The 13,662-nt window shown below is 39.7% G+C and overlaps 1 protein-coding gene across 2 annotated transcripts in view; it reads left to right on the plus strand.

Moving 5' to 3' along the window:
- Positions 1-13,661, plus strand: part of ARMC10 (armadillo repeat containing 10) — a 29,238-nt gene extending 15,577 nt beyond the window's left edge. Inside the window, exons 4-6 of one of the 2 annotated variants that reach the window (XM_045827438.1) lie at positions 5,634-5,810; positions 11,661-11,732; positions 12,590-13,661. In XM_045827438.1, coding sequence (XP_045683394.1) covers positions 5,634-5,810; positions 11,661-11,732; positions 12,590-12,838 — 498 coding nt within the window. In that variant the 3' untranslated portion in view covers positions 12,839-13,661. The remainder of the gene's footprint in view (positions 1-5,633; positions 5,811-11,660; positions 11,733-12,589) is intronic. The other variant, XM_045827439.1, reaches the window with a different exon arrangement.
- The last annotated feature ends 1 nt before the right edge of the window (position 13,662 follows it).

A 13,662-nucleotide genomic window follows, 5' to 3' on the forward strand; every position in this document is an offset into this window, starting at 1 on the left:
CTGCAGTGAGGTAAAGAGATAGAGGTAACAGCTATCTTTTTGAGATTATGATTGGATTTCCTTCAATAAATACCCAGAATTGGAATTGCTGTATCATATGGTAGTTCTATTTTTAATTTTTTTAAAGCATCTCTGTACTGTTTTCTATTGTGGCTGCACCAGTTTACATTCCCACCAGTAGTGCACAGGGTTCATTTTTCTCCACATCCTCACAAATAGTTGTTAGCTCTTGTCTTTTTGATAATAGCCATTCTAACAGGTATGAGGTGCTATCTCATTGCAGTTTTTATTTGCATTTTCCTGATAAGTAGTGACATTGAGCATCTTTTCATAAACCTGTTGACCATTTATTTGTATTTCCTCTTTGGAAGAATATCAATTCAAGTCTTATGCCCATTTTTTAATGGGGAGAAAAAGGCAGAGGAGGGAGGGGTATTAACCAGCCAATAAGAGGTAAAGTCAAGTGTGGTAAAGGGACCAGGCCAGAGGCAGACAACATCAGGAGAAAGATACAACAAACTAGGAAGTTATGTTAATTCAACATTTATTGAGCTCCTGATTTGTGGTACAGAATTTAGAAATGAACATGATTAACACCTTTAAGACAGCTAGAATCACTCAGAACTATCAAAAATCGAGTTGAATGGAAGTCTGACAACTATGCGACTAAAGAACCCGCATCAATCCAGAAGGGTAGGAGGAGACATGCAATGGGCGGGTCCTCACACCCACTTATGATGGATAAAAATCCAGTAGGAATATCAGGAGCGGGGGTCCCAGCCCAGGGTTCCACTGCCAGGAAGATAAGGCCCCATAACTTCTGGCAGTAAAAACCAGCAGTATTTGAGTAGGTTAATAAACTACTGGATTCCCTGGCAGTTCCTTTTAAAGGGTCCATGCTAAACTTACTAAGACACATTCCCTCGGAGCTCCAGTACCACTGGGGTAGCAGCTTGAAAGGCATTAGAGGTTTACGGGGAAGAACTGAAGGGTCTGGCATGAGGGCAAGAGCTGGGGAACAGCTTTCTCCCAGACAGAAAGGTGGGCAGGGGCCATTATACCTTTCTGAGCCCTCCCCCAATAGTCACAGAATAGGCAGGCAAGAGTCATATTTGAGACTCCTTCAACCTGGCTTACACTGTTTGCCCTGCCCTGGAGTTTACCTGAGGCTCCACCCCACCCAAGTTACAAGCCCACCCCCAACCCTCCTGCCTCTGGCTAAGCACCCCCAGGCCTGGCACCAGCAGCAGCCAGCTTTGGATCACATATGGCTCCTCCGGGGAACCTCCAAGCCCAGTACAAGCAGCAGCCATCTGCAGATTGCTTTGTAGCTCATGCTGGATGGCCCCGGCAGAGACAAGTGGTGGCTGACCATGACCTGCACCAACCAAGAAACCCAGTGGACAGCCATAGACCATGTGAACACCACCACTCTGCCCCTGCATAATTGATCCTCCATGGAGGATGGAGATTGTTGGTCAATGTTCACAGCCAGTCCTTACAGCTGACTGGCCTGGGTAATCTCTCCCATAGACCTGCCAACAACAGTCAAGGCTCAACTATAAGAGGAGGGTGTTCTCAGCCCACACAGAGGGCATACCTCAGGTACCAAGTTTAGATGATAGGGGAGGCTGTGCCACTTAATCCTGCAGGACACACTACCAAGATGGGGAGTCATATCGACTCTACCTAATACACAAACACAGGAGACTGCCACAATAAGGAGACAAAGAAACATGGCCCAAATGAAAGAACAGATGAAACTCCAGAAACAGCTAAACAAAATGGAGAGAAGCAATTTATCAGGTGCAGAGTTCAAAACGCTGGTTATAAGGATGCTCAAGGAATTCAGTGAGTAATTCAACAGCATAAAGAGCCAGGCAGAAATTAAGGATACATTAATGGAAATGAACAATTTACAGGGAATCAATGTAGAGTGGATGAAGCTGAGAATCAAATCAGTGATTTGGAATATGAAAAAGCAAAAACAACCAAGTAGAGCAACAAGAAGAAAAAAGAAACCAAGAAAAAAGAAACCAAAAAAAAAAAAGATGAGGATAATGTAAGGAGTCTCTGGGACAGCTTGAAGCATACCAACATTCTCATCATAGGGGCGCCAGAAGGAGAAGAGAAAGAGCAAGAAATTGGAATCTATTTGAAAAAATAATGAAAGAAAACTTCCCTAATTTGGTGAAGGAAACAGACGTACAAGTCCAGGAAGCACAGAGAGTCCCAAACAAGATGGACACACAGTTCTACACACCAAGACACATCATGATTAAAATGACAAAGTTTACAGATAAACAGAGAATCTTAAAAGCAGCAAGAGAAAAGCAGTTATTTACCTACAGAGGAGTTCCCATAAGACTGTCAGCTGATTTCTTAAAGGAAACTTTGCAGGCTAGATGGGATTGGCAAGAAATATTCAAAGTCATGAAAAGCAGGCCAAGATTGCTTCACCCAGCAAAGATATCATTTAGAATTGAAGGGCAGATTAAGAGTTTCCTAGAGAAGGAAAACTAAAGGAGCTCGTCATCACCAAACCATTATTATATGAAATGGTAAAGGGACTTATTGAAGAAAAAGATCAAAACTATGATAAATAAAATGGCAGTAAACACATGCCTGTTGACAATTGAATCTAAAAAACTAAATTAGCAAACAAAAACAACAGAGACAGACTCGTGGATATTGAGAGGGTTTTGATGATTACCAGATGGCTGCTGGTAATCAGAAGGGTTGTGGGATTTGGGGGAATGGGTGAAGAGGTGAGGGGATTAAGAAGTACTAATTGGTAGTCACAGAATAGCCATAAAGTACAATATAGGAAATGGACTAGCCAAAGTACTTACAAGAGTTCTGTCTGGAAAAAGTCTTAGCTATTGTTAGTATAACAAGAACTGTTTGTGTAACATCAGTATAACCTGGCAGCCAAGGAGCATGGACTGGAATGCACATGTGTGAACCGTGATGACTTCACTGTACTAGTCAGGATGGTAGACAACGTTGACTGAGCATGTGTACTGTGTGGCCATTGCATTCAAAATGACTAAGTAAGTAGGGCAATGAATCTGCATCAAATTTTGCATTAAGCTTGAACATTCTTTCACAGAAACAATTCAGATGATTCCGAAGGCCACAGCTATGGGCTACTGGTGATTGGCAGCTTCATCGTGACAACACATCCACTCATGTATCACGTCTCATGCAGAGGTTTTTTGAGAAACATCAAATCACCCAGATGACTCAGTACCCCTATAGCCCAGATTTGGTGTCCTGTGACTTCTGGATTTTCCCAAAACTAAAATCACCTTTGAAAGGGAAGAGATTTTACACCATCAGTGAGACTCAGGAAAATACAACAGGGCAACTGATGGTGATTGGGAGAATTGTGTGAAGTCCCAAGGTGCCCACTTTGGAGGGGTCTGAGGTGTCATTGTCCTATTTACAATGTTTCTTGTATCTTGTATCTTCTGCAATAAATGTCTCTCTTTTTCATATTACATGGCTGGGTACCTTCTGGACAAACCTCTTATGCATGACCCACAGACATGAACAAAGGTGGGGGGATTGCCTGAGGGGAGTGGGGAGTGGTGTGTGAGTAGGGGACAAAAGGGGAAAATTGGGACAACAATAACAGCATAATCAATAAGATAGTTTTAAAAAATAAATTAAAATGTGGGAAAAACAAGAAGGAGGGATAAGGCAAGCTCATAAATGATTGTTCAAGACAGAACATGATGAAGTACGTTAAGGAAAAATATAAGGAAAAACATTGTTGAGTACATAGGAAGGGAAGAGCTCATCCAAGAGTTTCTGTAAAAGATGGAATACAACCTGGCTCTTAAGGCCTAAGCTTTCTACAGGTAGTGTTGGGGGGCGGGGGGAATTACAAGAGAAAAGACCAAAGTAAGTTGGGCATGTGTCCAATAATAACTGATCTGGCCCATTTGATAATCTTGTTGCTAAATTGAAATGGTGAAAGATTCAGAGATAATAGAGATATAAATCCCCAACACATTTTTGGAAATGCTTTGAAAGACATCATCATCTTACAAAAAAAGTGATTTATAAAAAACTAAGAAGCCCTGGCTGGTGTGGCTCAGTGGATTGAGTGCTGGCCTGAGAGCCGAAAGGTTTCCTGGTTCAATTCCCAGTCAGGGCACATGCCTGGGTTTCAGGCCATGTCCCTGGTTGGGAGTGTATGAGAGGCAACCAATCATGTTTTTCTCCCTCTCTTTCTCCCTCCCTTCACCTCTCTCAAAAAATAAATTTAAAAAAAATTTTTTAAAGAACTAAGGAAATGCCTTTTTTTCCCCTAAAGATGATGTATAATGAAATTGTGACCTAAGAGTTAATTGACTTGTAAACATTATTTAGATCTCAAAACCAGATTAAAAACTTTATATTTGCTTTAGTACTATTGCTTTAGTTCTGTGGTAACATATATACATCTGGATGATTTTAAAAGTTCATACTGGTTTATGGGACAATTTGTAATTCCTCAGCAATTTATATTAGGAATTTTCCTACCAGTTGGAACTTCAGGTAGAGTTCAGATTTAGTTGAGTACCAGTTACCTGCGAGACAATTTTTTCCAAGGTAGAACAATCATGGCCAGATGGAAAATAGAGTTCAGAAAACTACATCACACTGAGTTTAGTTCTATCATGTGTAAAATAGAGGAGTACTGCTAGTATTGCATTACTTTTTGCCAGTGGTGGTTAACAATGTGATGGAGTAGGTCATACATGTACCCTAGGTGTATATGTACCTTGGACCAAATACAGTTTTGCTTCTGCTTATTTATGATAGGACTAGTTCTAAAGCAAAATTCTATTTTACTTGTCTCTCCCATTTTTTCTAACTTGATGTATCTCCCAATAGTCTACTGTTAAGGTACTTATCATGGTACAAAGTGACTTCACACATGTTCCTCCTTAATTCTGGTGTGCTCAGAGCAGTTGACACAGAAAGGTAGACTGAGTTGGGAGGCCCCTAACAAGTGAGAGGCCACTGGTGTTGAGAACATGGCCTCTGGAATTGGACATTGCTCCCACACCGTCCCACTTATACTTGGGCAAGGGACACAAGTACCTGGAAGACTTTAAAGTCCTTTTCTGTAAAATGTTCATAATACCCACGTCATAAGAGTTGTTTACCGATTAAGTGAGATGTATTTGTAAAATGCTCAGCTCAGTTCCTGGCATTAACAAAGGCAGCTTTAAAAACAATAAGTCTCCATACTCTGAGATTCGGAAAGAAATGTTTTCCTGCCCTGATTGGGTGGCTTGGTTGGAGCATCTTCACACACACCAAAAGATTGCAGCTTCGATTCTCAGGCAGGGCTTGTACCTAGGTTGCGGGTTCAATCCCTGGATGGGGCTTGTACAGGAGGTAACAGATCAGTGTTTCTCTCTCATATTGATGTTTCTCTCTCCCTCTCTCTCTAAAATCAATAAACATATCCTTGGGTGTGAATTAAAAAAAAAAGAAAAGAAAAGAAATGTCTTCTTTTCTGAGGAGCCAGTCTCTTCCTGAACAGTCACCCTATTCTACTGTGCAGAAAAGTTACTGTTCAATTGAAAAACTTTGGAGATTCTAAGATGCTCACTTTTTTCCCCCACCTCCAGGTATACGTCAGTCAAGTCTGTGAGGATGTCCTCTCTGGTCCCCTGAACTCCCCCGTGCAGCTGGCGGGGCTGAGATTGTTAACAAACATGACAGTTACCAATGACCACCAGCACCTGCTTAGCCATTACATCACAGACCTGTTCCAAGTGTTGCTTGCAGGAAATGGAAGCACCAAGGTAGGAAGGAATTGGTTATTACTTGAAGTACGAAGGGCTGTTACATCAAGTTTATAAGCGTGGGATTGAATTTACAACTCCCACAGAAAAGAAAGTTTAGTTAAAGTTTATTTAAAACCCTTACATAGGCCCAAGAAGGTAAATTATTTTTATCCCCTAATACTGAGTTTCAAAATTACCTTGTGAAAATAATGTTTCGCTTATTTTTTGTTATTTATTTGGCTTTCTGTACATCAGTTTACCTTTTACTGAAGAGCTGGCTTCCCACCCCCAAGGAGTCTGAGTGATAGTGCTGGTTGATTGAAGTTTTGCTTACCTTGCAGTTAACAAAACATTGTTTTGATTCAGCCATTATTGGTTGAAAAATCTTTCTAAAACTACTCTTAAGTTCTAGTAATGGATATCTCATTGCTTCACTTTGACCTGTTACATAGACGTAGGAGGCAGTAGCTTGAACTAAATTAAGCAGGATGTCAGGAGACACCCTGTGAAAGTTACTTGAATAACCCGCTCATATTAGTGTGCATTCTTATCAAGTGCCATTTTTCAAGAAATAGTGTAAAACCAGAATGTAAACTAATCAAAGTTTCTGATTATTTGGGTTGATCCATTAGTGTTTTACTATATTGGCCTCTCTTTTCTGGCACAGTTGACCAAAAAATGCACAAGTATTTGGAAAAAACAAATGTGAAGCCAGACTCCAAATACTCAACGTCACTGAAGTTATCAAATTGTGATTACAGTAGAGCCTCATTATAATCCTTTTAAAATTTGTTCTGAGGTGTTTTTATATGGGCTTTCCATATTTCCAATAGCCAGACTTATTTGGATATACCCAAAGGCATTAAAAATTCATATAATAATCATATTAGTAATATTTTAACAATATTGCACCATCCATAGGAATTTCCAAAATGCATGCACCTATCACCATCTCTGTCCAGGAGATCAAGGAAACTCCCAGCCCCTGGGGGCCCATGGAAACTCCCTTCCCTCTCCCCCATGGCGTTGCAGCTGTAGGAAAAATTTCTCCTCTGCATCTCTCTGCAGCTGCCTTACCCAAAACCTCAGAGGAACACTGCGTTCAGAGCCAGACCAGTCTGGCCTTGTGGCTGTAGAGCTATGCCAGACTTGGTCCATGTTTTAATATATTTTATGACTTTTTAAAAGGTGACTCACACTACAATAGTATTTCTATTTCTGTTTTGTTTTTCCATTACCATTGCCTAGAACAATATTTCTGGGATAGAAATTTTGCTTTTTTAGGTCTTTCTCGGAATCTAACCACCAATTATAACATTGTTTCTCCATTAAAAAAATGAATTTAAAGTTCCAGCTTACATTTTTTTAGAGAGAGGGGAAGAGAGGAAGAGAAACATCAATCAGTAGCCTCCTGCATGCCCCCAACTGGGGACCTGGCCCACAACCCAGACATGTGCCCTGATTGGCGATTGAACCTGCAACCTTTTGGTTTGCAGGCCAGCACTCAGTCCACTGAGCCACACCAGCCAGGGCTGAACTCTTTGATAGTAATCCATTTGTAAGTGGGCAAATGTATCCATTTTATATATTTTCTTTTTAAAAAATATATTTTACTGATTATGCTATTACAGTTGTCCCATTCCCCCCTTCAATCCCCTCCACCCTGCTCACCCTCTACCACCCATATTCCCCCCTTTAGTTCATGTCCATGTGTCATAATTTCTTTAGCTTCTACTATTCTTGCCCTCCCCCATCTATTTTCTACCTACCATCTATGCTACTTATTCTCTGTACCTTTTCCCCCTCTCTCCTCTTCCCACTCCCTTGTTGATAACCCTCCATGTGATCTCCATTTCTGTGGTTCTGTTCCTGTTCTAGTTGTGTGCTAAGTTTCTTACTGTTTTTGTTTTAGGTGTGGTTGTTAATAATTGTGAATTTACCATCATTTTACTATACATGTTTTTTTAATCTTCTTTTTCTTAGATAAGTCCCTTTAACATTTCATAAAATAAAGGCTTGGTGATGATGAACTCCTTTAACTAGACCTTATCTGAGAAGCACTTTATCTGCCCTTCCATTCTAAATGAAAGCTTTGCTGGATAGAGCAATCTGGGATGTAGGTCCTTGCCCTTCATGACTTGGAATACTTCTTTCCAGCCCCTTCTTGCCTGCAAGGTCTCCCTTGAGAAATCAGCTGACAGTCTGATGGGAACTCCTTTGTAGGTGACTGTCTCCTTATCTCTTGCTGCTTCTAAGATTCTCTCCTTCATTTTTACCTTAGCTAATGTAATTATGATGTGCCTTGGTGTGTTCCTCCTTGGGTCCAACTTCTTTGGGACTCACTGAGCTTCCTGGATTTCTTGGAAGTCTATTTCCTTTGCCAGATTGGGGAAGTTCTCCTTTATTATTTGTTCAGATAACTTTTCTGCCTGTTGCTCTTCCTCTTCTCCTTCTGGTACCCCTATAATTCGGATGTTGGAACATTTAAAGATGTCCTGGAGGTTCCTAAGCATCTCCTCATTTTTTTAAATTCTTATTTCTCCATTCTTTTCTGTTTGGTTGTTTCTTTCTTCCTTCTGGTCCACTCTATTGTTTTGAGTCCCAGCTTTCTTTCCATCACTATTAGTTCCCTGTGCATTTTCCTTCATTTCTCTTATCATAGCCTTCATTTGTTCATCTAATTTGCAACCAAAATCAACCAGTTCAGTGAGCATCCTGATCACCAGTGCTTTGAACTGTGCATGTGATAGGCTGGCTATCTCTTGGTTGCTTAAAAATATTGGCTCTGGCGCTCTGGTTTGTACTTCAGTTTGAGTTGTTTTTTTTTGGGGGGGGCGGTGCACCTGTTATGTATGAGGGGCAGAGCCTTAGGTGTTCTCCAGGGCAGGGCAACTCAGTTATTGGGTTGTGACGCTGTATGTGGGGATGGGGTCAGAGGAAACAATGGCCCTTGCTCCTCCATTGGATTTCAGTCCCTTTCGCCACTTCCCCCAAGGGAACTGGGACTTTCTGGTGCTAATTCCCATGTGGGTGGGCTTGTGCACATTCTAGGACCCTGCAGGCCTCTCCAACTCACTCTCCTGTGAGGCTGGGAGTCTCCCTGCACCTCAACACCCACAGGTGTTTTCAGTCAGTGTCCCGAGGCTCTATTTTCTGGTGCTGGGACCCTGGGTTGCTTGGTCTGTCTTACTGCCCAATTTCTCCTGGTTTATCTGTGCTCCAATGTGGCCCAGACAGCCAGGTGCATTGCATGCAGTGCCTCACTTCACAGTTGCTGCCTCACTGGGTCTGCCAGCTGCCTGTGTGCTCAGATGCATTACGCAAGTTGCTTTTTGTGCCACAACCCCCCTCTGCCCAGCTGCCCGACTCCACCTCTCCTATCGGTCTAGATGAATGTGTACATTTTGACTCCTTGGTTGTCTGACTTCCATATAGTTCAATTTTCTGTCAGATCTGGTTGTTATCTTGGTTCTAAATTGTTGCTAACTGTAGTTTGGTTGTGGGAGGAGGCACAGTGTATCTACTATGCTTCCATCTTGGCCGGAAGTGGCCCCATTTTATATATTTTCATAGTAAATAACCACCAAAATGACTTTCTATAAATGTTTTTAATCCTCACCCAAGAATATATATTCTCTCCCTCATTTTTACCTTTGCTAATGTAATTGTGATGTGCCTTGGTGTGTTCTTGGTGTGTATTAAAACTAATATTTTTAATTGAGTTGAGAGAGAGAGAAACATCAATGTGTGAGAGAAACATCCATCAGGTGCTTCCTATACATGCCCCAACAGGGACTGAACTCACAACCTAGGTATGTGTCCTGACTAGGAATCTAACCTTCAACCTTTTGGTGCATGGGATGAAGGTCCAACCAACTGAGCTACCCAGCCAGGGCTTAAATCTTATTTTTAATAAGTGATCTCACTCTACTGTAATTACCTTTCAGGTGCAACACTGATTCATAACTAAATAAAATAGTGGAAGGTTAGTGTAAATTAACTGTGTGTGCTACATCTACTGTGAGAGCAAAGAAAACTAACGGGTTAAAAGAAATGTCCCAGAGTCACCACAAGATGGCACATGTGATAAGAGACAGAGACTTCATATGGTTTCAAACCAAAATACCTATGTTTAATCTGTAGTTGTACTCTAACCTTATGGTTGATTGGTTTTCATGTTTAACTCTCTTCTACAGAACATGGCAACATGGGATTTTAGTTCAGTCACTATATAGCTACTGCTGTTGCTCTTCCCTGGTTACAAACCTGCCCTCGTTGACCACTTGTGTGCCGGTTAGATTGTGTTGACTTCATCCAGGCTTATTTCATGCGTTGGGACTGTCCTGTTTTAGAACTCTTGTCCCTATTTTCTTCATCAAAACTTCATTGACACTGGAGACAAGTGTTTATTCCCAACACTTATTTTTAGTGTTGCTGGCAGCCAGTCAGGCCCAGACCAGATCTCCAGGGAGTGCACTAAAGAAAGGTCAGAAGTCATCTTTACTCTTTTATGTCAGGAGGCTGTGATTTCATGAAGGATGTTTGTTGGAAAAACATGATGTCTGCCTGTGCAAGAAACTGTTTCCTGTGGTTCTCATTTGGGGAGTGTAATGGGCAAATAGGGTGGTGGCTTTTGTTTTGACCTCATTCCCTTTGCACTGTTTGAAATGTACTATGATCATTTATTAGTTATATTAAACATTTTAATATAAGTGTAATGTCAATATTTCATGCAGTTTTCCACAAGAAATTTTAATAGTTGACAAAATTTAGCAAAGCCATATATATTCTGCTCTAGTAACAAATTAGTATGTACAACATGATCAAAGGAGTATATGATTATACAGGATAGATACCTAAAGACCAGAGAAAAAATACCAAAACTTATAGTGATCATTTCTGATCATGGAAATATGAATTTCCTTTTCCTTTGTGTTTTGCTCTTTGTTGGTTTGTTTGTTTTTTTAAATATTCCCTGGTAAGCACATAACGCCTTTGTAATCAAAGGAAGATATATAAACTCCACATCCAGGCTCCTTCTCAGGGCTAGTAGAGAGCACAGTTGTCACCATTCCCTGACTTCAGAAGCCCCTCCCTGCTCCTCACTGTAATTTCAAGTATCTTGTAGGAACTAGTTTTACAGGACCTTTGTCTTTAAAGTAGGAATTCTATTTGAATTTATTACTAAGTTTTCAGTTATAAGTGATAAGAATGCTGATATTTTAGCTACTTGGCTATAGGTTAACATTTGTTTGCTGATTATTTCTATCACTACCTATTTAAAATGATTGTAAAACATTTTTCACATAAAGAAGGTGAGGTCAAAGACTCATTGTAACTTAGTAAGGAGAAAAAGGCCATATTGTTATTTAATCTCAGTAACCAAACTGTTTTAAAATTTTCATACTTTAAATAGAAATAAACTGAGCTTCAAAAGAGGCCTTTTCTGTTCCAAAGATCATATTTCACCTACCAGTAATCATAATAAAGTTCATTTATTATGAACACATATTACGTAACACATGTTAAGCCTACCATGTGTTAGGTATGCATGTGGGTGGAGGTGGATAGAGAAGACATTCACAATATTCTCCCAATCTCCCTAACAATGTAATTGGAAATACAAGCTTTAAATAACACTGCTGCTATGTCTTAAGTGCTCTGAAACCAGTGCCATGTGTTGGGAGCGAGCAAGCCCAGGAGCCCTTTCACACTAAAGATGGATGGAGAAGCCTTCATGAAGTAAGAGAATTTGAGCCAGACCTTGAGGCACAAGCAGTATATTAAAATGTGACATGGTAAGAGGACAGGGAGAAGAAAATTCATGCCAGCTGGGTCTGAAACAAACCAATATTATTCTTATTTCAGGTTCAAGTTTTGAAACTGCTGTTGAATTTGTCTGAAAATCCAGCCATGACAGAAGGACTACTTGGTGCCCAAGTAAATAGCTTACAAATTTATTTTGTAATATACAAATATGTAGATTTACCCCTTCTAAAATGTTAACAGAAATTATCTCTAAGAGCAATATTATTTTCTTTTATTCTTTTTAGCTACATGAATTTCCTAAGTTTTTTGTAATGAGCATATTATACTTTAAAAAATCATTTTTGAAAAGGTCTCCCTAGCAAAAATATGTAATAATTTTTCTGTCTCTACCCAATTTGGGATATGCTGTATCATCACATCTTTTATACTTGATTTGTTTATGTTCATATGTACCTTATTATTTGCTGGAATACTAGTATTTGTTGAGCCCTAGTATGTGCTTGGCCAAGTGCCACGATACTGCAGTCAGTACAGCATGACCTGGTGCCTGTCCTCATGGACCTTACACAAAAATCTGTAACAAATGAACAAGGTAATTAAAAGACAAGTGTTCTGAAGGAAGCAAAGGTGGTGCAGCAATAGAATGACCTCCACTCCTGTGGAAAAGAGACTCTGTGGTAGTCATTTGCTTATCCCTGTGCCTTGCAGGGTATGTGTGTAGTAAATGTTAGGTGAGTTGAATTCCCACAAAGACTATATGATGAGTCTTAAAAAGGAAGGTGGGTGTTTTTCCATATGATTATATTCTAGCATTGCAAGAAAATAGTTATTTTTCAGCTAAAACATGAAATCTTTTTCCCGTTAGTATACAATGTGGGGTTACAAAGATCTTACATATGTTACACAATCTTAGGGATAACTTTCTATGACAAGATTTTAAAAACATATTTAAGTTTTAAAATGTGAAAATACACATTAAAAATGTTTTCATGTATTATTAAAATGAAACTCATTGTTTCCCATTTCAGGTGGATTCATCATTCCTTTCCCTTTATGATGGCCACGTGGCAAAGGAGATTCTTCTTCGAGCTCTTACACTATTTCAGAATATAAATAACTGCTTCAAAAAGGAAGGCCATTTAGCTAAGCCTGCTTTCACTAAAGGTTCATTGTTTTTCCATTTATATGGAGAAGAATGTGCCCAGAAAATGCAAGCGTTAGTTAATCACCCTGATGCAGATGTGAAGGAAAAGGTAACAATAATACCCAAGTTCTAACTGTTAGGTCATATTTTTCTAGAGTAATGCGGTCTGGAAGTAATGCATGTAAACTTCTTTCTCCTCTTCTTTACAAAGGGATTCTTTCAGCCACTGAATTTAAATAGTAAATATCAGATTTCACCATTTAGTGTAACAGCTTGTTCTAAAACATTTCTTTTTATTTTGCCATTTGCTGAGCTACTTCAGTTATTTCCTTGACATGAAGTGACGGTGACCCTTTTATGTGTAAGCTACTCTTCTGTGTTTGCTGTGATTTGTAGTTACTCATCTGAGACAGCATTATTAGTACATGTATGTATGTGATTGTTTTGGAACAAATGACCTTGTTCTTTTAGTAGCAACGAGATCCTAAGCTCGAGTCCACCTGCCAGCCTAACCATACTGCTTTCAAAATTCTATTCCAATCATTAGTCTCTATTCTAGTCCATGAAAATTGTAAACTTTTAGGAGAAATGTTTCTTAGCACCCACTCCCATTCAATGTGCCAGTACGTAAAGATGCTATGTATAAAATACTAGGAAAAATCAAACTGTCCACCTATATAGGCTACTGGTTAAATCAGTTATCTAGTCTTAAAAGAACTAAGCAGGTCTAAATATGCTGATGTGGAAAGACACCCATGAAATATAGATGTGTTTTTTAAATGAAAAGTGCATGTACATATGGACAGCACACTTCTTAGAATGATGCCCAAACTCCTGGGAGTGGGATTTTGGAGTGAGGAAATGACTTTTCTATGTACATCTTCTACTGTATGAGTTTTTTACTATGGCATAACTTATGTAATAATTTTTTAAATAAAAAGGAAAAAACTCACAAAG

The sequence above is a fragment of the Phyllostomus hastatus genome, unplaced genomic scaffold (genome assembly GCF_019186645.2).
Source record: "Phyllostomus hastatus isolate PE091 unplaced genomic scaffold, TTU_PhHast_1.1 phas_scaffold_78, whole genome shotgun sequence".
In the NCBI taxonomy this organism is placed as follows: domain Eukaryota; kingdom Metazoa; phylum Chordata; class Mammalia; order Chiroptera; family Phyllostomidae; genus Phyllostomus; species Phyllostomus hastatus.